Here is a 20,966-nt window from a genome sequence, read left to right as displayed (position 1 = left end):
AAATAATCTACAGTTAAAACTACATTCGCATAGAGTTTGACCTACGAAGATGATAGTCGACACGTGTTTCTTTATAGTCGGAAAATACTGGTTGATACATGGGCGTTACGATTGTTCATAAATCATAGAAGGATTGTATGCGTATCTACATTAGAATTATTGAAAAATATGAAATATTTATATATTTCTATGCTTGAGGGATAGAAGCATTCGAACGTTAAATACAGGATGGCTACTCACAGAATCAGGATTACACTTCGGGCAGTGAATAGCTCGATCGGTTACAGCGGTTCTGACCGGCTCGAGGAAACACTGCAACCGAAGATCGGCAGGCATCATTGAGGCAACATTTTGCAGCTCGACTCCATACCCTCTGGTCTCATACGCATGCTGCCATTCGTCACGTAACCGTTCGCATCAACGATAACGGAGACACTGCCCGGGTGATTGTGATAGCTTACATTCCGATGGGTCATAACTATGTTTTTCTCGTGCTCGTTTCCCGTGTGGGCGAACATGCAGCTCTCGCTGCTTCTACTACTACACGGTTCCATCGAGTGATCCACTCGAATCGGAATAGAATAATCGGACATGGAATTCACTTCCACCGTCGCGTATTCTCTGATCATCGTTGGTTTAGGAGAATAATCCATCTGCATATGTTGCATCGACGAGGTAGGTACATCGGTGGGATCTGTTATCGTGGACACGTGACCATTGGCCATCGAGTATAGATCCGGCTCGTCGTGAGTTTTTGATGACAGCATTGTCTCCAGACATTGATATAACAGCGCGTAATCCTCCTATGAAGAGCAAAACATTGGTTTTAATATTGTAAATACTTTCTAAATGAAATCTGATAAAGGATAAAATTATAGGTTGCGAAGTATACCTTTGATCGGAAGACTCCGGGTCGTTTCATGTACAATAACTTCGCGAACATATAAATATCAGCACTATCCTCGAACTCTAGTTGCTTATTCAATGTGGTGAGCAGAATAAAGATTGCAGCCTCGACGCCACCGAACCTGGTACCAATAACGATCAGCGTTATTTCTATATTCATTATGAGTTCATGAAATAATAATATTTGCAGAAAATTACCTATCCATTACGACAATAGGGCCGTTTTGGTAATCCCGATGTAAATCGTGAATCAAGGTTACAAGTGGTCTCGGATTGGTGTTGTGTGGCCAGAAGCCAGGTTGGGAACGCGGTCCTTGGACGATTTTGGCACTCAATTCGTAATCGTCTTGCAGAGATCGGACCGCAACTTCGCGCAAGATCATTCCGCTCGTGGTTTCCTTGATTCCACAAAATCGTACGCGAAATGTCTCTGACTCTAAATCTTTTCCCTCGGTAGGCCAAAATTCGGGATATTCCTGTGAATTATTTAATTATTATTTACTGTTACTTAATCGTTCAACCTTAAAGATACGGAGTATTGAACAAAAAACTCCATTTACTTCGTCGCATTCGGTTAGCATAACTACAGTTTGCGCATTGTAATCCCACATCATTTGCCAGAACTCCATGATTGTATTTTCCATTGGATGTTGGGTAATGATGAATTCACGATTGCGATGGAAGCCTGGAAACGAACAAATTTGCTTCGCGTTCAACGTTATATCGAATTTGAATAATTTCCAACGATTATTTACCAGCAATCCATGTAGCGTTGATGTAGTCACTTCCATCGATTCCGGGCTTCGGCGTCAGATGAACGCGAGCTGTTTCGATTGAAATAACGTCTTGGTTACGATTCTTGTGAAGATTGCACGGTTTGATCGCGGAGACAAGATTGAATTCTTTCGGTTTCCATGAAGTCACCAGCTAAAAATATAATTGTAAAGATCGTATTAATATACATATAAGAGAATCTAGAATATAGTAATTATTCTATTCTATAAACAGTACCTTGTACTGAGCTTCAAGGTTGTTCCATGCCTCGATATTGGAGTTATTAGGATTCAGCATGTCTTGAACATATTCTAATAGATTGTTTGCCTCAATATTAGTTTCACCGCTTTCGATAGCTTCTTGCAAAGCATGATGAATGAACACGTATTGTTCCTCGGTTTGGACCAAGAAATTCCGCTGTGTGCGGATGTGTTTTAGGAATCCAAATACGTTCACTTCGTTCTTGCACTTGGCCTGTTTCAGCATAGCGTCAATTACAATATAGGTGCCTGTACGTCCAACACCAGCACTGTAATAAAAGCAATTTTAGTTCATGACTATATTTGTATCTCTTATACTGCTTATAGTATTGTACTTAAAAGTGTTCGCCTATTTCTACCTGCAGTGAACAACGATTGGTCCTGCATCCGGAGGATTGGCATTGGAAGATTTCCGGATGAAGCTCAGAACCGGCAACGGATGTTCTGGTACACCATGATCAGGCCATCCGGTGTAATGATATTGCCAAATGATACGTTCTCCCATGTTGACTCCATTCTTCTTCTTCTTGACCTATAGACATTAACATCATTTAGGTCTTGAAAGAATTTATCGATGAAACTTCTCATAAATATATCAACCTTCATGTGACGAATTTGAAGGGTACGAATGGTGTACGTAGCCATAACATCCTCTCTCAACAGAGTCACTTGAATATAGCCATAAGTCTCAGATCCCTTCTTAGGCCAGTACATATCACATTTTTTCTGTAAACAGGAAAAGACAGAAAGAGTTAAATAAGAGAATACATACAAGTTAGATGTATATAAAATAGTAGAGGTACTCACACGACCACGTTCGACGAGATTGGTGATCATAACAACGATCGATACCCTTTGTTCCCATACCATACGCCAAAATCCATCGAAAGTCGGTGGCAGTGGTCCTTGTGTACCAATATACGCACGCGTACGCTGCCAACCGTCGATGTAATTCGCGTTCACGTAATCGTGACCCTTCTTCGGGGGTCCTCCGCCGCATGATAACAACTGCACTCGAGTATGGTCGTCTATGAACAGAAATTTTCTTCCTGTAGCCTTTTCACTGTCAATTAAATAAATTACCGAAACATTTGAACACTTAAAAAATATTTAGTAATATATTCGATTAATTTGCAATAAAGGCAAACGTTATTACTAATTAAGTATTTGAAAGCATTAATTCTATTTTTCTCCAAATTCGCATCTCACTGTCAAGCATCCCGTTACTAGTATTATTTTCCCATCCAGGACGTTTGGTTAAACTCTGAAAACCCATGAATCAACGTCGTTGCGGGTCGTCCAGGTGATCGTCTCCCATTCTCTCCTCTTTCTCTCTCACCCATCACCATTGATAGGCATTAACGAGCAGTGCCGCGAAGCATCTGTGACCTCGTTGCAGAGTGCTGCCGGTCACTCACATTAAAAGCGAACGAGAGCAACTCGTTAATCCGATAACATCGCGAACGGTTGAAGCTCGCAGCATCGCGAATTTCGACGCGTTAAATCGCGCGCGATTTCACTTAGACCAGCCATTCCGCTTATCTCAGCAAAAGCCGATACGTTATCGGTATAAAATCACGAGAGATTTTCATTCCTCGCTTTTCCTGATAGACTAGACGATCTTATCTTCGCATAGAAGAATATTACTTAGCTGAAATTCTAATAAAGCAGAATTATTACAAGTAGAATTATAATTCTAATTATAATTCTAATTATAATTAGAATTGTTACAAACGGTATCAAGCATAAACGGAGGAAGATTGAACTTTAATCTAACTTGCGCTTTATACGCTTGCTTTCATTGAAAGCTTAATAAACGACCTTGGTGTTAACATAAGATAAGATACGATCGATTACCATAAATAGTACAATCTTTAGCATCGAATAACAAGGGTAAAGGGTTAATCCATCATTAAAAGAAGGAAGCGTAGCGTTACATTGATCGGTTTTAACGAGATGACGAGACATAATATTACGGTACTCGAGGCACGGCGAGACAGGGATTTCATGAATCAAACGAAAGTCGTTTCGTTTGAAATAGAAAGCGAGCTTGAGCGCAATTTCAGCTCTATTGGAGGCTAGTTCGACGCGAGGTTGAGTGACGTTCTGACGATTGCGGACTTCCGATACGCGCGATTACAATTGTCGTATCGTGCACGGTCTCTGTCCCGACATGCGTGAAACCTTCGCCGACTTACACGCTCGATGACGAACGAGCGGAGGAACGTTGGTACCGACGAAGAAGAGGAAACCTTGAAAAAAACGGAAATGTGCCATTGCTGCGAATTAATCGATTAAACAGAGTGCTCGATCGCCACTGCGCCAGAGATAACGTAGACTCTACGACTCTGTTGCATGAAATAAAATTAAACCTCGCGATATATCGCGAGGGTGAAAGGGAAACTTGGTTAAAAATAGAAGTTCGACGCCGGTGAGCTGCAGGAAGAAAAACAGGAGCTGCGTGGAGCTGTCGAAACCAAACGCTCTTCGATGGAAATAAAGATTTTCCCACGAAAAGATCTCGTTGATCTGGAAATCAAAGAAATGCACATAGTACTACTCACAGGCCAATATATTCAAGTATCGGTTCTTCGCTTTGTTCTCAACGTATTGGGAATTCTCTGCGGTGAATTTGCCACTTTCCGATTGAATGAACTCGTATTCCTTGCTGAACCCGATGTCCCCGTCCGCGTGTAAACTCGCAACGTGTTGTACGAATTTCTGAATGGCGACCGCGGTACGTTCTCCATCCTGCTCGCTGTTCTCCCATTCTTGAAGCGTGGGCACGTTGCGGGGCGGATAGTCGAGGAAGTAGTACGCGGTGTGGAAACATTTCCTGAAAATTGGCCTCAGGCAAGGCCTAATGAGTTTCGTCATAAGCATGCATTCCAAAAGAAAATGTAAAAGAACAAACACAAACGGAGGGAAACCGAAATGAAAAAGAAAGAACAGGAATTTTAAAAGGGTTTGTCGAAACAACAAAGCGATACGATACGATTCTTTTATACAACATATTCTTAACAAAGTATCTCGTAATAGAAAGTGCGGTAAATTAAACGCAATAAAAGACTGGGATTGTCAACTGTTTCCATTCGCGTTATCGCTTGCGATCGATCATCGTTTACGATCGACGAAACACGCGGGGAACTTATGTCCCTTCGTGTGCTCTCTTGTTCGTCGATGATCTTCCCGTAATGAAAAAAGTTCTCGCGTAGGAAGGAGAAACGTTTTCATTTTCTTTTCTTCTGGGACTCACAGTTCGAGGTACTTCTTCATCCCGTTGATGAGCTTCTGTTACTATCCATTCTATGATTGTACAGAAAATTTTCAACGATCGGCAGAGCAAGAGGAATCGAGGTGAACGTTCCTCGAATAAACTGCAAGAGCGAGCAACGTACAGGCACAGAGCGAAGCACGCCGTCCGTGACCCAGAAAGTATTCCTTCTTTACGAATCGTTCCCTCGCGACTCACACAGTATCGCGTTTGAATCGACGTCCTTGAGCATCTTCGACGATGCCGATCGACCAGCGAAAATACAGGAGATTGCACGCGACGGCACGTGTTTTGGCACACGACTATTGTAACACTTGATGGAACCCTCCACTCCTGGCAAAACAAGCGAAACGAATGAAACGTGACGTCCCGATGTACTCACGAAATGCCGCCGTACGACTGGGAAACCTTACGTTGTCGTTGTTACTAGTTGTTATCGCGTACGATAAGAGGTCAGTCGGCGATAGAGAAGGAGAAAGACTGCAAGAATCGAAGAAAAGGAGGGACTACACGCGCCGCGGGAAGGGAACCGTAAATCGGAGAGACACCTAGAGCCGAATGTTCACCGTACGTATAATTGTTTTCCTGTGCCATTAGCTATGATAATGTACGGCCAGTCTGAATACCACGAGAGCAGCCGGTAAACTGAGCGCTCGTCGAGCGGACTAATCGCCAACAGCGCACCGACTACGTGCCATGTAATACTGTATGACTGCATCGTAGATCGTTTGTAATTGCACGAAGACGACCGAATGCGTATTATCGTATGATGAGGGCGAGGTATTGCATTTGCAAAGTTGAATGAGTGAACGAGACTGTGGGCAGTAATCTCGTGACTATCGGGGTTTACGAAGAACGAACACCACGACTTAATAAATTCTTGCTCTTCCGCCGATACCTGAATAATCCTGTTTCCGTTGCTAAAAATATTTGAATTAGAAAAAAAAAAAAAAAAAGAAAAGGGAGGAAAGAAGGGAAAAATAAGAAGAAAGTAAAAATGTTTAATAAGAGAACGACGTCATGCAAGAAAGATATAGACGTTTAAAATGAAAGAGGACAAACGATTGATCCTCACTTCCATAGGACGAAGGACGTGATCATCAGCATCACCGCCAGACAAGCGCAGATCACCCCGGCAATCACTCCGCTGCTGAACCATATGGTACTGTGTGGCAATAACGGCGGTGCTCTGTTGCAATCGCGAATGCCGCGCACCTTCTGTGGAGCAGAACCTTCTCCGCGTATAATCAACCGATTGTCGATAGCGCTTCGCGTGCCTCCACGCACCACGATCTCATACACGCTGTTCATCGTCAGGTTTGGTATGATCATCTGTGGATAAAAAAGCGTTTATCGAAGTTATTCGGGTGCGTACACAACGTTTCTACGGTCCTCGCTGTGTACTGGGGTTCTCTGTAAGCGACTCGTGTGAGTCATCGCGTAATTTCAATTTGGAATTCAACGTGATAAGGAAGTTCGTCCGTCCCGTGCATTTCCGGCACGTCTGCAGTCGATAACCGACAAAACGCTTTAATCGTTCAAGGATGTTCTCGTGTCAGCTGAGCGTATCAGCTCAAAACAACCCACATTTAGAGACAATTATAATAGTGCAAGTCAGTCTACTGCTATTTCTCATAAACTAGTTTTCTACGTTTGCTACTTTCAAAGAAATTGTTTATCAAATCAGATAAGAGAAAAAATTGTTTATCTAGAGCTGAGAGAAATAATCGATGAATAGGGAAAACGAAAGGTTCCAGTTAACGGAGTTCCAGTCCAGTAATTCTCGGTGGCTGTCTCTTTTTCTTCGTGGTAGAGCATCGCGTGAAATAAACCAGCTATTCGCAGTGAAAACACTAAGAACGAAGAAAGTGGAAGAACTGTCGCGGCTGGTGGAGTCGAAGTGAAAATTATAGCAAACTGAAACGTACCGCGCTCTCAAGATGATTCTTCTCCGTCATCATTTCGATCTCCTCGTAACGATTGTCGTTCTCGATTCGATAATTGATGAAATAGTAATCGATAGAACCCCAAAAGAGATTCGGCCTGGCCCATTGGATGTAGACAGAATCGTGAGTCGGACAAGTAACGTTCAAGATCAACGGCGCGCTGGGTCCTGAAATATCTGTTCGACGAATGATATGGTCTGAGGGCTCGCCCTCGTTCTTCCACGTGTAAGCCTTTACCCATATCTTGTATTCCGTGTACGGTTCTGAAAGGAATTAACTGATCAGTTGAGGTAATATAGTATCGTATAATCACTTGGTCCAGTGATTAGATGGAGAGAAGTTTTCTAGGTAAATCAGGAGGAACGAATTTTTCTATTAAAATAATACAATCTGATAATAAAATATTGCATGAGAAGAATGATATAGAATTAATAAAGGCTAATATTAAATTTGATAACAAAAGAATAATATTTGAATAATATTGAAATATAAATTTTTAGTTAAGGTTATTAATTGATATTATAATAAAACAGTGTGTTTGTGGCATACATACAGAAGATAGTTTCAGCCAACATCAATTACTTTATAATCCCGATTTAGAAAATGTTATTTAATATATACAATAATCTATAGTATATAATTTGATAACATATAATATTTTGTAATATGTATATAAGTATTCCCTAATAAATTTTATCGATACGTGCACATATATCTTATATACCATTGAGTATCTACCGAAGCAGTGAAATGTTCGTGGAATAACTTTCTATTTCAAAGCAATTTGTAAAATAAATGTATCGTACCTAACATAGAATTTACCATATGAATAAGATCAAATTTGTGTTATCTAACAATGCGTTCACCTGCAGTTATCGAGGATGAGCATGTAACGCATCGCGATGATAAGAGTTCCAGCTTATCGTTAAGCTACGCACACTGATGTCTCTTGTTTCTTTACACGAATAACGATTCTCGAAACAGATAATTGTATATTAGTACTCTTTGCTTATTACGGGCCTCGCCTTCAACGCGAATAAAAAGAAACGACGACGACGAGAAGATAAAAATATTTTTGGACTGCTCCGTTTTTAATATAACTAACTCACCTAATTCTTTCAAAACGAATTCAATGACTGGTCCATCATACTCGTCGGTTCTGTACATTTGGACGTCGGTGTAATTGGAATGCATGTAGTAAATGCGATAACCGGAAATGATCCCATTGGCGTAGTCTGGTTCGGCCCATGACAGTTCAATGGTGGTGGATGTGATGCCGTGGGACGACAGATTCAATGGTTTCGTTGGCACTGGAACACGGCAACACGAAAATGAAAGTTACAAAACTATATAAATTATATAAGCAAAAATGTTCAGAAATTTACAAAAGGAAATATTGCGAGTTATACATTACTATTATTCACGATCGATGAATTTAGAAATTGATATATTGGTAGTATAACGCTTCGTGATATTTTTCAAATTATCAAGAAAATAAAATTTACTAAGGTTTCGTACACTTCGTTATTACGAAGTTATTTCGCTTACTGTTATACATCAATTATAGGTTTAAAAAATGCAATAAAATCTTTAACGCGCTATAACGTTAATTATACTCGAACCGAACGAACGAACGGTGTCGTTATTTCGAATGATTTTCACATTTCGTGCTGCAAGTGTGAAGGAAGCCGTTGGCACGCGATCATCGGAAACGATTTTGTCATACTCGAGTTGAAGCACCCCTCGAAAACGCTCGGCTCCGTAAACTATTTTTCGGTCGATGCACTCGTCGGCGTGTCAGTTTTTCCTTCCTTATCGTCAGGCCGCTCATCATCTTCCGAGGTGGCTTTCCAATTTTCAGCGTACAAAGACGAGAGCAAGCTTGCGACGGCCAAAGTCTGAATAATTAATTTCGCCTCGAGTGTCTTCTCAGACCCCTCGCGCCGCGACGAGTAACTCTATAGACACTATTCACTTTTCGTACAGGACGACCGCAGCTGTTACCTAAGATCGGAGCTACCTTCTTTGCTTTCTTCTTCTTTTTCTTCTTTACTATTTCTCGAAAACACCTGGAATAACTAGTAGCGTTGAAACAATTCAACTGGATCAAATTTTATCGCGTCGCTTTCATGTTTTCGATCCCCTATCTCGTCGAAACATCTGGTACTCGTATCGAGGGAGACGAAACGGTATATGTACATATGAAACGATCCATCGCTTGTATGGCTTGGCGATTGAATTTCGCCAAGTTTTAACAAGAGGGTGGACAGGGCGAAAGGTTGCACACGAATTTCCATCGCCATACAAAAGGAATTGCAATCGCAGATATCGTAGATGAAATAAACATGAGAATAAAAGTATTTGTTCATTGATATGTTTCTTCGATGCAAAGCCATTCGATTGTACATCCAATTTCAAACGATACTCGGGAGAAACCGATATCCTGCGGGCACCGAACGGAATTCGATAATGACACCTACACTCTCCAGTGCTTCTCTGAAGCGCAATAATTCTACGCATCAACGGTTAGACGCGTGAACGTTAGGCGCCATCCGTGTATTCGAGCGGTACGGTGCGGTGTCGCGATTTCAACGGATGATTGAAGCCACCAATATCGCAACACCGAAGAGTAAGAGGATTATTCGCGCGAAAATGTTGCAAGAAAGTTTCTTTAACCCATTAAAGACAAACGACGCGATAACGTAACATTACATCTGTAATTTCTTCTTAGCCAATTCACGTTGACCAATTCTATTAAATTCGTGTTATGATCGTGGAGAAGAGTTACAAGAATTTGCAGAACATTTGCTTTTGTTAAAATTTATCGCTTAGATCCACACAATTTTATGAAGTTTGAGGAAATTCAGGTACTCGTACTTCACCTATTCTTGTTCTAATTATAGATTTTCTTCGCGCCTTCCATTCGTGCAGTGGGTTTTCATAATGTATTCATTATTTTAATACATTTTGTATTATATCGTACTTCTACGAAACAATAGCGTAGTTTACGTTTTTTAATCGTACTGTTCTTCTCAAGTTTATATGGATTATTAAGTATTTATTAATATTAGACATAATTTTACTACGTTTAGTATTCTACGCATTTTTTGACTAAAATATTCCAGAAGAAGAAGAAGAAAACGAAGACGAAGAAGCGAAAAAAACAGTGGGGTTAATAATGTTGCATATACGACACTTTCGCACTTTGTTTCTTTACTGAGTCTTTAATGAAATAACGAGATACTGTTGAGAAATCGTATCGGACGAATCAATCTGAAAACGACACTAAACTCGTGGCTTAAATGCCCTACCGGACATGAAAATGAATCGTTGTCAACAGAGAAAAGCTATATACTGGACAGAAGTATTGATGTGCTCTGTTAAGTAAACTCCGTTGATGGACGTTTACTTAAGGACAACGAGATAGACTTCAGTTTCACCTAATAACCTAACAAGGAAGCTGAAGTTTCAGCCACGAACGTGTAATTTTCACTTTCCCAACAAGATCGTCCATAGTTTCAAAGAATGTCGAAAGCATATTCAGCCGAGCCGTTGTATTTCACACTCACCCCTCGGCAAATTCGCGCATTTCCACGCAGTCGATAATTCTTCCGCGACGTTTCATCGCAAAAGCGTTTCGCGACGCGTCTCGTTTTACATGAATTTCCACCCTCGAGCGGGGCTTTTCTTCGTCGTTGAAAAACCAAGCTCGAGCAAGAGAACGGACTCCCTTGTAATCCGTATTCACGTCTCGTTCACGCGAAGAGGGAAGGACGACGACGTGCTCGACAATCGGCTGCGAAGACCTTTAGAATTCGCAACCGAATAGTGTTGTATCACGATACGCGACTCCTGAAAAATGAACGTGATCGTGTATGGTGAATAGACAAGGTCGAGCGCGCGGTTCGCGCTTCTGCAGGCCGAAGAAAACTCGCGAGGAGAAAGGTGAGAATCGACCGCTTGGATCCTCGCGCGCCGAGAACTCGCGTCTCTTGGCCCATCATTTTTCCACGTTGCACGCGATCACGGGAAAACGTTTTCTCCGGCGTTTCCTTGCTGTCTAGAAACTTCTGTTTTACAGCACCTGGGGGAAAACGTTGAAGTGTAAAGTCTTAAATTAGGAGTTAAAGTTACGGATGACTTCATACATTTTCTTGATCCTGTTTTCTTACGTAGGTAGAGTTTAGGAGCAACTTTCTTTCGTGGTCGAATGCAGCTGACCGGTTGAATTACTGTCAGGAAATGTACAACGAGAAAATTCTTATATAACAGGCGCGTTTGCTGGGTGTTTCTTTGATAACAATTCGATGAACGATTCACTTCGAGTGATCTTTAAGGAGAGAAAATGACGCGGCAAAGGGAAAATTAGAACCGAGATTGGTATGAAAGTGTATGTTGTATTTAAATGGCGAATGTTTATGCAAATTCATATTCTTTGGATTGAAAGAAAATAGGACCTAAGTAGGTACATCTGTGAGCAAGTTGATTTTATATTCCAAGAACAATACCTAAAGGAACTTTAATTAATATTAGGTATAAGGATATGATCAGTAAAATAATTAACAATGTTATATACTCATATAATATTAGTTAAAATTCTTTAAAAACCATGGCTGTTAGAATATAAAGTAAAAATATATCTGGCCGGAAACTTTTGCGTACCACTGTTTCCGTTTCCCTCATAGTAAATATTCCAAAGAATGCTAATACACACTTGAATGCGTAGTACAACATATAACAATATATAATATAATACTATGCTTTGAATATTTTATATGTTTTTGCATATTATGTGCATTCTATGCGTTTATATTTTCCATAAATCCATAAACATCCATAAACGTCCATAAACAACAAATCCACAAATTCATAATAACCACGCTATAACTGTAAATCAGAAGATTTCTCAGCTTCTTCGGCTTAACAAATCTTCTCATTTTTCATCAATTTTCTATAATTTGCAAGAATAACTTGAAATGAGAGATGTATTCACTTGCCCATTGCCGAAAGAATCGACGCAGAGATATATCTGAGTGGTTTCGTGCTGCGTAAGAGAGACGCAGGCGAAAGTAGCTGTATTAGGATCGGTTAGCAATGAGTAACGGTGCTCCAGTGAAAGGAACGGTTGATAAGAAAAGCAACGATCGTCGACTACCTGTTTCGCGTTACCTGCTTTCTCGTTCCCTAGGCGGCAAGTTTATGAACTTGAAACGTATGCAACGCTACCTTTTCGATCGGCTGCGTTACTCAAGCCTGCACCGTTGCGATTTCGTCCTCGGACCAGTGCCACGGCAAAATCACTTGCCGTCTTAACGCGTTTCACGCCGAGTGACTCACGGCACTCCTCAAAGCTGAACATTCCTCTCGAAATATACTAGGAATTTAAGCTAGTCTGACATTCAACTGCCGTAAAATATGAAAATCCGAGTTCCATGCTTGATATTTTATGATTTTTGTAAATTAATATTTATTCGATGCAGCGTCGAGTTATTTTTGAATGATTGAGCACAACGAAAGTACCGGATTTTCCGTTATGTAACTCCGCGTAATTACATCGAAAGCTTGCGTTATTCGACGTCAACAAATTGCCGTTTATTCGATGCAATATTAAGCTCTTCCCTATATTAACGATAAACAAAAATATAAATTTGTAGAAATTTAAATAACTTTGTGCAATAGACTGTTTAAGTCTGTGATTCACTCGACACATAGAATAAGAATAGAATTGCATCACGTGTTCTTTTATTCCAAAGAAACGATTCATTTATTCGATGGCAATGTCAAGTTTTTACTTAGATTAACGATCAACGAGTGAAGTATAAGATTTCTAGCTCTTTAAACATTTTTAGACACAGTTCATAATTCGTCTGACACAAAGTGTACTTTATTTTAATAATACGGTATTACATCGCGATTTCTCTTATTCCGAAGAAGCGATTCATTTATTCAATGTACTGTTCAACCGTTCCTTATATTAATGATTGATAAAAGTATAGACTTGTACCACTTTAAATAACCTTGCGTAGTAAACAGTTTATGACCATGATTCACTCAAAGCAAAATGCACCGTCGAACAGAATTGCATCACGGTTTCTTTTATTCCAAAGCAGCAACTCCAAAAGCGTTACATATTTCAGCTCACGCCATCGACTACAAAGCATCGAACATTACGACGTCCCTCGACCGTGTCGGAGCAAGGTGAGTCTCGGAGGGCGAAAGGCCATTAAGATGCCATTAATTCGAGATACGCGTCCTCCGCGATGGGCATTAGCAAATGCGCGCAAACACGTCTAAACATTTTCGACCATGTAAATTAGAGTGTACGGCCTTGAAGTCCTCTTGTCTCTCGCGTAAAAATAGATCGACTGAATGCCTCGTGTGTTTTTAACGTGATCCGACTTCCAAAAACGAACTGAAAACGAGAGAAAAAAAAAAAAAAAGAAATAGAATATCTACGCTCGACAGGGCCGAATTTCCATATTTCTATACCTGTTCGATGCTATGAGGTCAACCGGAGCGTGGTTGTTGCAACGATGCAGAGAGAAGAAATCTGTATTTTACAGGCGGATCACGCGTCCTCGCGAATGACGATCCGTGAATGGCGGTTGCGAAACTGGACCGAAACTACAGCGCGAAAAAAGGTCGTATCGAAAAGGAAGGCGCAGAGGTCTGGTCGACTATTCGTCGGACGGAAATGCTACTCGCTTCCTGGCGGAGGGTGTGCACAGGATCGAGTGACGACGATTTCTTGGCGGCTGTGTTTCCTTCCCGCGGCCAGAACTAGTTTCGTGGCTACGCTTCGGAACCTGATCGCACACCAGAGGAAACGCAACGCGCTGTTTTCATGCCTTTATGACAACGTACGTGCCCGCAAATCCGCGCTAAACCGCTTACGTAACGTCGCGCGACGGCAAGGTGCGTTTCAGGAGAAACAGACCAAGCCAGATAGGGAAGAAGGAGACGGGATCAAGAGGGAGACAACGCGTTCCTACGCTACGCTGCGCTAGTTAGACAAGCAGAAGTGGATTCTGCGAGAGAAATGTAATACACGCTCGCTGCACCTTGTTCCCCGGAATCGAGATGGAAAAGGAAACAAGTGGCGCGCGAACGTCACTCCAGTGCACGCGACGGGAAAATCTTTTTCGCAGCGAACGCTGCGTGTCGATGATCGACCTGCGATCCTGCGGAGTATTTCTTGAGAATTTAATGGCGAGATTTTTTAATTCGAAAATTAATAAGAACAAGGAAGCAAGAAACGATTTACGGATAATTTTTCTTTGCTACGTGTTATGTTTGTAAAGCAGTATTTCTTTCGCGATATTGTAGAACATATATCTTAAGATAAACGCTAGGTACCTGTTGAACATTTAATTTTGTATAGATCGCGAGTTTTCCCATTTAGAAAAATTGAAAAAGGAAGAAGAGAAGTATGTCTTACAGGAGATTTCTCCCTCACGCATGTTACGTTAGTAAGCAATGTTTTTTTTTTTATTCATAATACTGCAGGATATCATCGACAAATTGTATGCCATTAATCGTATCCATATGTTTCAGACTATTCCAGAATATGTCGGAGGTCACGACATATGGCGAATGGAAAATTGTTCGTCGGAAGACTACCCATAATGAAGCATCCTGTACGAAGATCGTATTTATGATGATATAGCTTTGTCGCAGTTTATTTATCATCGGCAATGAATCGCTTCAGGATCAGCTACGCCGGTGATTAATTGAATAAATTCCCAATGTCTTTTGCTTCTTTTTCCGATACATCCAACTCGACGACAATCTGCTTGGCACAAACACGCTCAACTTCGCGTAATTAATTCTTCTATTTTTATACTGAAATGTAAATGCTTATCCTCTCTTTTCTATCCATCTCCTTGGAATATCATCGGAATATCATCGAAGAGAAAAAGAAACGTAAAAAAGGAGGAAAGTCAAATTTTTTGCTCATCTTTCGACCACAACCGCCACCTACTCAAAAACATCATGGTGGTCAATCTTGTGATTACATTTACCTCGATAAACGTCGCTGTCATTCTCGGTGGAGGAGACTGGGGCCGTGTAGGTGGTCTGCTCGTACGTTTGATCGTCCGTGTATGCGATCGGATCCGCGGATGCGAACAATATCCGGAGGATGATAGCCACTGCGGCCGCAAGTTGAGCGGCACTGACTATCCTGGCCCACGACATTTTCGTTTTGCAGCTGCAGCTGTGAAGCGCGGCGTGGCGTGGCGTGGTGTGCGGCACGGCACGGCACGGTACACGGCGTGGCTCGTTCGCTCTCCACCGGGCTATTTCACGAATTCGTCCATCCTCGTTACTCTTACCGGCGTTCTCATCGCGCTTGTCTCACCCTTGGGACGGCACACCGCGCAGATACGCACACCAACCACGGGAACAATACGCGACAAGACGGTCCGCCGTACGAATCGTGTCTCCGCGAAAGTTCATCGCTGTTTTTCGGCTGTGTTTGCAGCACTACGTTTAAAACGTGGGCCCGTGGTCCACGGGGTTGAAACACAGTTTACGTCGTCTCATCGCACCCCACGATTGTCCGAGTTCACGATCACGATCGAACCAGTTCGATCCGGACCGTTTGATCGTTCGAATCGTTCGAACGTAAGAGGGTGCTCACTGGTGAACGATCATATTTTCCAAATACGATTTTACCCCGTAACGGGCGCGAGGGCGTACACAAGGTGCAAGAGGAGAACGATCGAACGGATCGATTGATTGGCGCGTCCCTCGGTCGCCTGAAGGAATAGGAAATTGTCGAGGCGTATCGGACAGCAAGGATCGAAGCTAACGAAGCGATGATTTCGTTCGTGTTGCATCCTGGCGACCCGATATACCTCCGCACGTCGCGTACACGTCCGTGCAACGTGACCGGAATATTAACGTGGCTCGAGATCGAACTTGTTATCCTAATTTGGTTTCTCTCCCATCGGACTTGTTCTCTTACTCTTTCTTTCTTTTTTACGCTTTGTTTCACGAGCGCGAGAAACACACGTGGGAATTGCGAGATAAAAAGGGGGCTCTGGTGGAAAAAAATAAATTCGATCATCGCCGCTTCCCAACTCGCGCGTTGTCCTAATTGTGTGGTCGAGTGCCTCAATTAGTCGGAATTATGACCTCGATTGTTTCTCGTCGAGCTGCACACCGAGAGGCAGCGACAGCGCCGGTAGCAACAGCGGAGACGCCGGCGGCAGCAACGAGCGCATCAACTTCGCTATTCGCCGGTCGCGCAGCAATAATTACACGGCCCCTCTGGAACGTTTTAAAACGGCTTCCCCTTATATTTTTAGTACGTCAAGATCGAGGGGACACGCGGCCAAACGCCTCGGCGGCGTGTCGAGGATCCAGCAACGCGTGTCTCACGCTTCTAACAAAAACAGTTGTCGAAAGCTATACGCGCGTAACGATCTCTCCAGGAATTACGCGTGTTTCTATCTTTTTATCCATCGACACGATTCCATTTTGTGCAGCGATGGCAGTACAACGTGCAGGAAAAATCTCGGAGTAGTTCCGTGCGCAAAGATCGTGCGATTCAAACGAGACCGATAGTAAGAAAATTTCCCTAGTGTTGAGAATAATGGCAAGCTCTTGAAACAAAGAGGAATTGTTCACGTTCGATTTAGGAGACGAAGCACGAGCAAATGGACGACTCGCAATTATGACTCAACGATTGCGATATTAACCGCAAGTTAACCGAGAACCGGCCGCAGCGGCGCTGCACGCGTGCACAAGCACCACGAGCCTTGACATTTATACGTCACGGAGAAACTTCACGTCCTACGTCTATCCCAGTTGTGCGGAAAGCTAGACGGAAAGAAAATTGAGACCAGCTCCGGCGTGCTCGGACAACGAGGATATAAACGCGGAAAAACATTTCCGCTGATCTCGGTTGAAAATTCATGTTCCGCAATAAAGGATGACTCATTGGCCTGCGAAGCCTCGACGAATGTACTTACATAGGGTGTATCATAATGTGTGGGCACCGGTTCAAGGGTAAACTCGAGGCATTCAGATAATAAAAAGAAATGTGGTTAAATTACATGGCATTATATGGTGCGATATATTCTGCCATTTTTGGTATACCTACTTAAGATAACTATCATACTCCTCTATGCAAATTGCACGTGATTCATAACGGTGGTTTGAAAGTGTAATAACGTGTATATTCATTAAAAACATTGTCAATTGCTTTGGTGCCTATTCATCTAAGCAACTTCTATACATTCTGACACACTTCGTGTACAACCGACTTGAAAGAACATCGTAGATATTTCGTGCGCGACGATCGGCAAACTATCAACGATTTCCTATCTACTTCCGTTTCGCAAGAAAGACGTTAGACCAACGGGGGTTGAGGGAGGGAGAGAAAGAGAAAGAGAGAGAGACAGAGAGAGAGAGAGAGAGAGACGCCTGTTATTTCCGATTCCAATATCCTTTGCGACAAGAAATATCCAATTCCGCGATAAGTCGCCGGAAAACGTAGAAACTCGGGCCACCACAAACCGACTGATATTATACAACGATGTATGTGCTATTTGCATAGGTTGGCCGTACCGCGTGTCGCGTGGGATCGCACCGATCGACCACCAGAAGACGAATCGATTCGTTCGGTACGAGACGTCGCTTTTCAGCCAGACAGATTCGAGGGCGAAGGGTGTTGCCTTTTGTCGTCGATGGTACTCGTCATACCTGACACTGCACCGACGACCCTTGTTCCAACATTCCCCGAGAGAAAACCGTCGGCGAGGTTACACTCAATTACACACTGGCGAAGGTCGATTAAAGTGGACTACGTAGCGATATGCTATATTCGCGGATACACAGATAGAATAAATTATCAAAGCGGATGACATTGACATGTATTTCGTGTAACGCTACGTAGACCGACAGTTATTTCTTATTCATATAACCGCGATAAGTCAATGTCTAACGAAAACAAAAATTGGAGCGCATATTATAAATGCATGTACGTCGGACAATAATATTTCTGTAGTAACAATAGTAATATTTCTAATAAGATGCGCTGTCAATGTACTTTACGAAAACAACATGGATTGCATTACGAATTGTCACGACGCTGTATGAAAGGTAACGTCGATCCGAGAGAACTACACCGATGGGAATATTCGATGAGTATCGAAATCCTTATAGGAAGTATTCGCACGGCCAATTGAATGCAACCGATCCAGCGTCATTTTGGCACTGTGCGAAGAACCCTTCACGCTATATCGACCCTTCAACCTCGAGCCACGATTCCGCCCATGTCGAACTCTCAACCCGGATCACTTACTAGGCCGATCATTACCATACGATTCTCTGCGTTTCGAGTATCCTCGATCTAACTTAACAAAAAAAAACAAAAAAAAAAAAAAAAGATACGGCCGGTACTATACGACGTGGTGTGCGCAAATCACTGAAAACTTTCTCACACTAGGCGTCACTGGCACTGAAGAGGCGTCGTTCGCGCGGTGAATCAAACGCCATTTCAAACTGTACCGCACGAAGAATCTCCACGAGTAACTTCACAATATGACAGATCTAACTGCGAGACAGCCTAATCAAGATAACGTCCCATCGACATCTCGGGACTAGCAATGGAGCACCGTTGCGATGCTGCGAGAGTGACAAAACGCACTGCTCTCAAGCGAGGAACACGAACGTTGCCACACACACTACTTGCCTCCGCGATCACCAACGTACAACGTTCTCGCGCGTACGGTAAACCGTGACTCCAGCTCTCTACACTCGCTTCTCCGACTTGCTTCCAGTCAGGAAGAAAACAGACAGACAGGTAAAGAAAGAGGGAGAGAAACTCACGTTCACAAATACAGACGGCGAGCACTGACGACGCGCTACGCTGAAACGTGTACGTACAAAGGGGATGGAGCGAGACGGAGAATGCACGAGAAGCACGCGCGCGCGCACTCTACAGGCGCACAGTGTTTCTAACAAGCCGGCATACACGTGCGCCAGGAAATGTGCGTGAGAGAAAGAAAGGAGGCAAGAGGGAAGGAAAACGAACGAGAGAGGGGAATGTGGAGAACACGTTACACAGCCATATGCGAGGAGGCACCAAGTATTAGTGTTTTATATATATGAACGTGTATATAGCGTGTTTGTAACGCGTTTCCTTCGGCTGTTCCCGCTTATCGCGTCTTCTTCATGCCGAGACAAGAGACGACTTTGACGTGTCACGTTCACCACGTACTCCGATACTCTTCTCGAGGAAGTAGCGCATACTGGAGTGAAAAATCGTGGAAAATCGATCGTGAAACGAAGGGGCGCGCCAATGGCGACGACCGAAACGGCGTGGCAATCCCTCCCTTTGGTTTGCCTATCTCTTTCTTCCTCTTCCCTCGTTCTATCTTCCTTCTTCTTTGTTCGTTTCCCTCTCTGTTTATCCACCGACGTTTCCGACCATCTCTTTTCTTCTCCCGCAACCCCTAACTCTTCCCCTCTTTCTCTTTATTTTTTTGCCTGTGCTCCCCACCACGTTACAGACTTTCTTTCTCTCGCTTACGGGCTATCCGTTCTTGTTTCTCATCGCTGTCTCTTCGATCCTCGTTGCTCCGCCGATTCTCCGCGCACTGCCTCTCTTATCACAGTCCCTGCCCTGTACCAACGTGTATGGATTTTCAGAGAAGCGAAAATTCGTACAAACCGATCGGCAAACGTGAAGCAACGGCGAAGAAGAATCGGCGTTGACGAGGATTAGGCCCGTATGAATCACGAAATGGCAACGGCAGGTCACTGAAAACCGTGCCGACGACCATGAAAATCTCGACCGTACCCTCTCTTGAGAGAGAGAGCAAAGCACCGTCGACGGCACAGAACGATGGTTACTTATGGACGTGTTGAAGAGCAGCTGTAAACCTGCTGGCGAGTGGGCTTTCAGGGACGTAAAGTTCGATCTTCGTACCACGTGGCCTGTAACTGTCATTGTCAAAAACGTGATCCGAGTGCCGAGTATTTGGTCGTGATGCAACGATGGCGTCTTTCACCAGTCGATAAGAATCTGTGGCGACGATGCATGATGATATCATTAGAGTACCATCGGCGCTACGATCGTCACATCGATTTTGGAGCAGATGTCGCCTCCCTTCAAGATACTTTCCTTTAATAAATAACTGATCTCGCTGCAACATTCAATTAGAGAAAATGTAGAATGGTCATTTAAAATCACTCGATATTCTTTCAATGTCAGCTACGTATGCTAAAGGAAATCGCAAAGAACAAAACCAAGTTCCAAGTAATCGGGATCCTGATAATGAATAATCCGTTGAGTAATTACGTATCAGAGCGGCTGCGATAGTAGTTGAAACTGGTAAGATATCTCCAATTGGAGAACCAAATGTTTTTGTCTGTTTCAACAACATTATAGATTTCCTTATGTTGAATTTGTGTGCGCTAAGCATTATAATACCAAAGGTGTGCGAGAGAGAATTTAGAAGGACAATAGAGAAATAGGAGAACGGAACGGAGCAAAGGAAACATACCTACTTGTTGGTGAATTCATCAGTAAGACTACCTGGCAGATCGTATTTTAGGCAGGGGTAATGGAGTCAGGTCAAAGATCGTATTGTAGGTATTGGACAGTTGGGAGGAATGGAGGGAATAACTTCTGCAAATGGTATTCTGCCGTGATTCCTCTAGTGGCGATTGTACACAGGAAGACCGCTACATAGTAAAGCGTTCCAGGTTCCAAGACCTAAAATTCAGCGAGAGCAAATGCGACGTGTGACAGCCACGAGAAAGAGGGACAAAACTGAAGACCGTACGGAAATC

At 42.9% G+C, this 20,966-nt stretch overlaps 1 protein-coding gene across 4 annotated transcripts in view; it reads right to left on the bottom strand.

The window, feature by feature from the left end:
* LOC138181267 (tyrosine-protein phosphatase 99A) overlaps window positions 1-20,966 on the bottom strand; it is a 425,754-nt gene that overhangs the window by 6,367 nt on the left and 398,421 nt on the right. For 2 of the 4 annotated variants that reach the window (XM_069115991.1, XM_069115992.1), the window contains exons 7-19: window positions 8,270-8,470; window positions 7,143-7,423; window positions 6,290-6,546; window positions 4,505-4,800; window positions 2,748-2,968; window positions 2,541-2,666; window positions 2,300-2,472; window positions 1,918-2,209; window positions 1,662-1,833; window positions 1,467-1,591; window positions 1,105-1,382; window positions 893-1,028; window positions 241-803 (exon numbers count right to left, since the gene is read on the bottom strand). In XM_069115991.1, coding sequence (XP_068972092.1) covers window positions 336-803; window positions 893-1,028; window positions 1,105-1,382; window positions 1,467-1,591; window positions 1,662-1,833; window positions 1,918-2,209; window positions 2,300-2,472; window positions 2,541-2,666; window positions 2,748-2,968; window positions 4,505-4,800; window positions 6,290-6,546; window positions 7,143-7,423; window positions 8,270-8,470 — 3,026 coding nt within the window. In that variant the 3' untranslated portion in view covers window positions 241-335. The remainder of the gene's footprint in view (window positions 1-240; window positions 804-892; window positions 1,029-1,104; window positions 1,383-1,466; window positions 1,592-1,661; window positions 1,834-1,917; window positions 2,210-2,299; window positions 2,473-2,540; window positions 2,667-2,747; window positions 2,969-4,504; window positions 4,801-6,289; window positions 6,547-7,142; window positions 7,424-8,269; window positions 8,471-20,966) is intronic. The other 2 variants (XM_069115993.1, XM_069115994.1) reach the window with 2 other exon arrangements.

This window comes from Bombus flavifrons, chromosome 6 (genome assembly GCF_040668555.2).
Source record: "Bombus flavifrons isolate JBK064 chromosome 6, iyBomFlav1_principal, whole genome shotgun sequence".
Classification (NCBI taxonomy): Eukaryota; Metazoa; Arthropoda; class Insecta; order Hymenoptera; family Apidae; genus Bombus; species Bombus flavifrons.
This window is presented reverse-complemented; position numbering and strand designations above follow the sequence as displayed.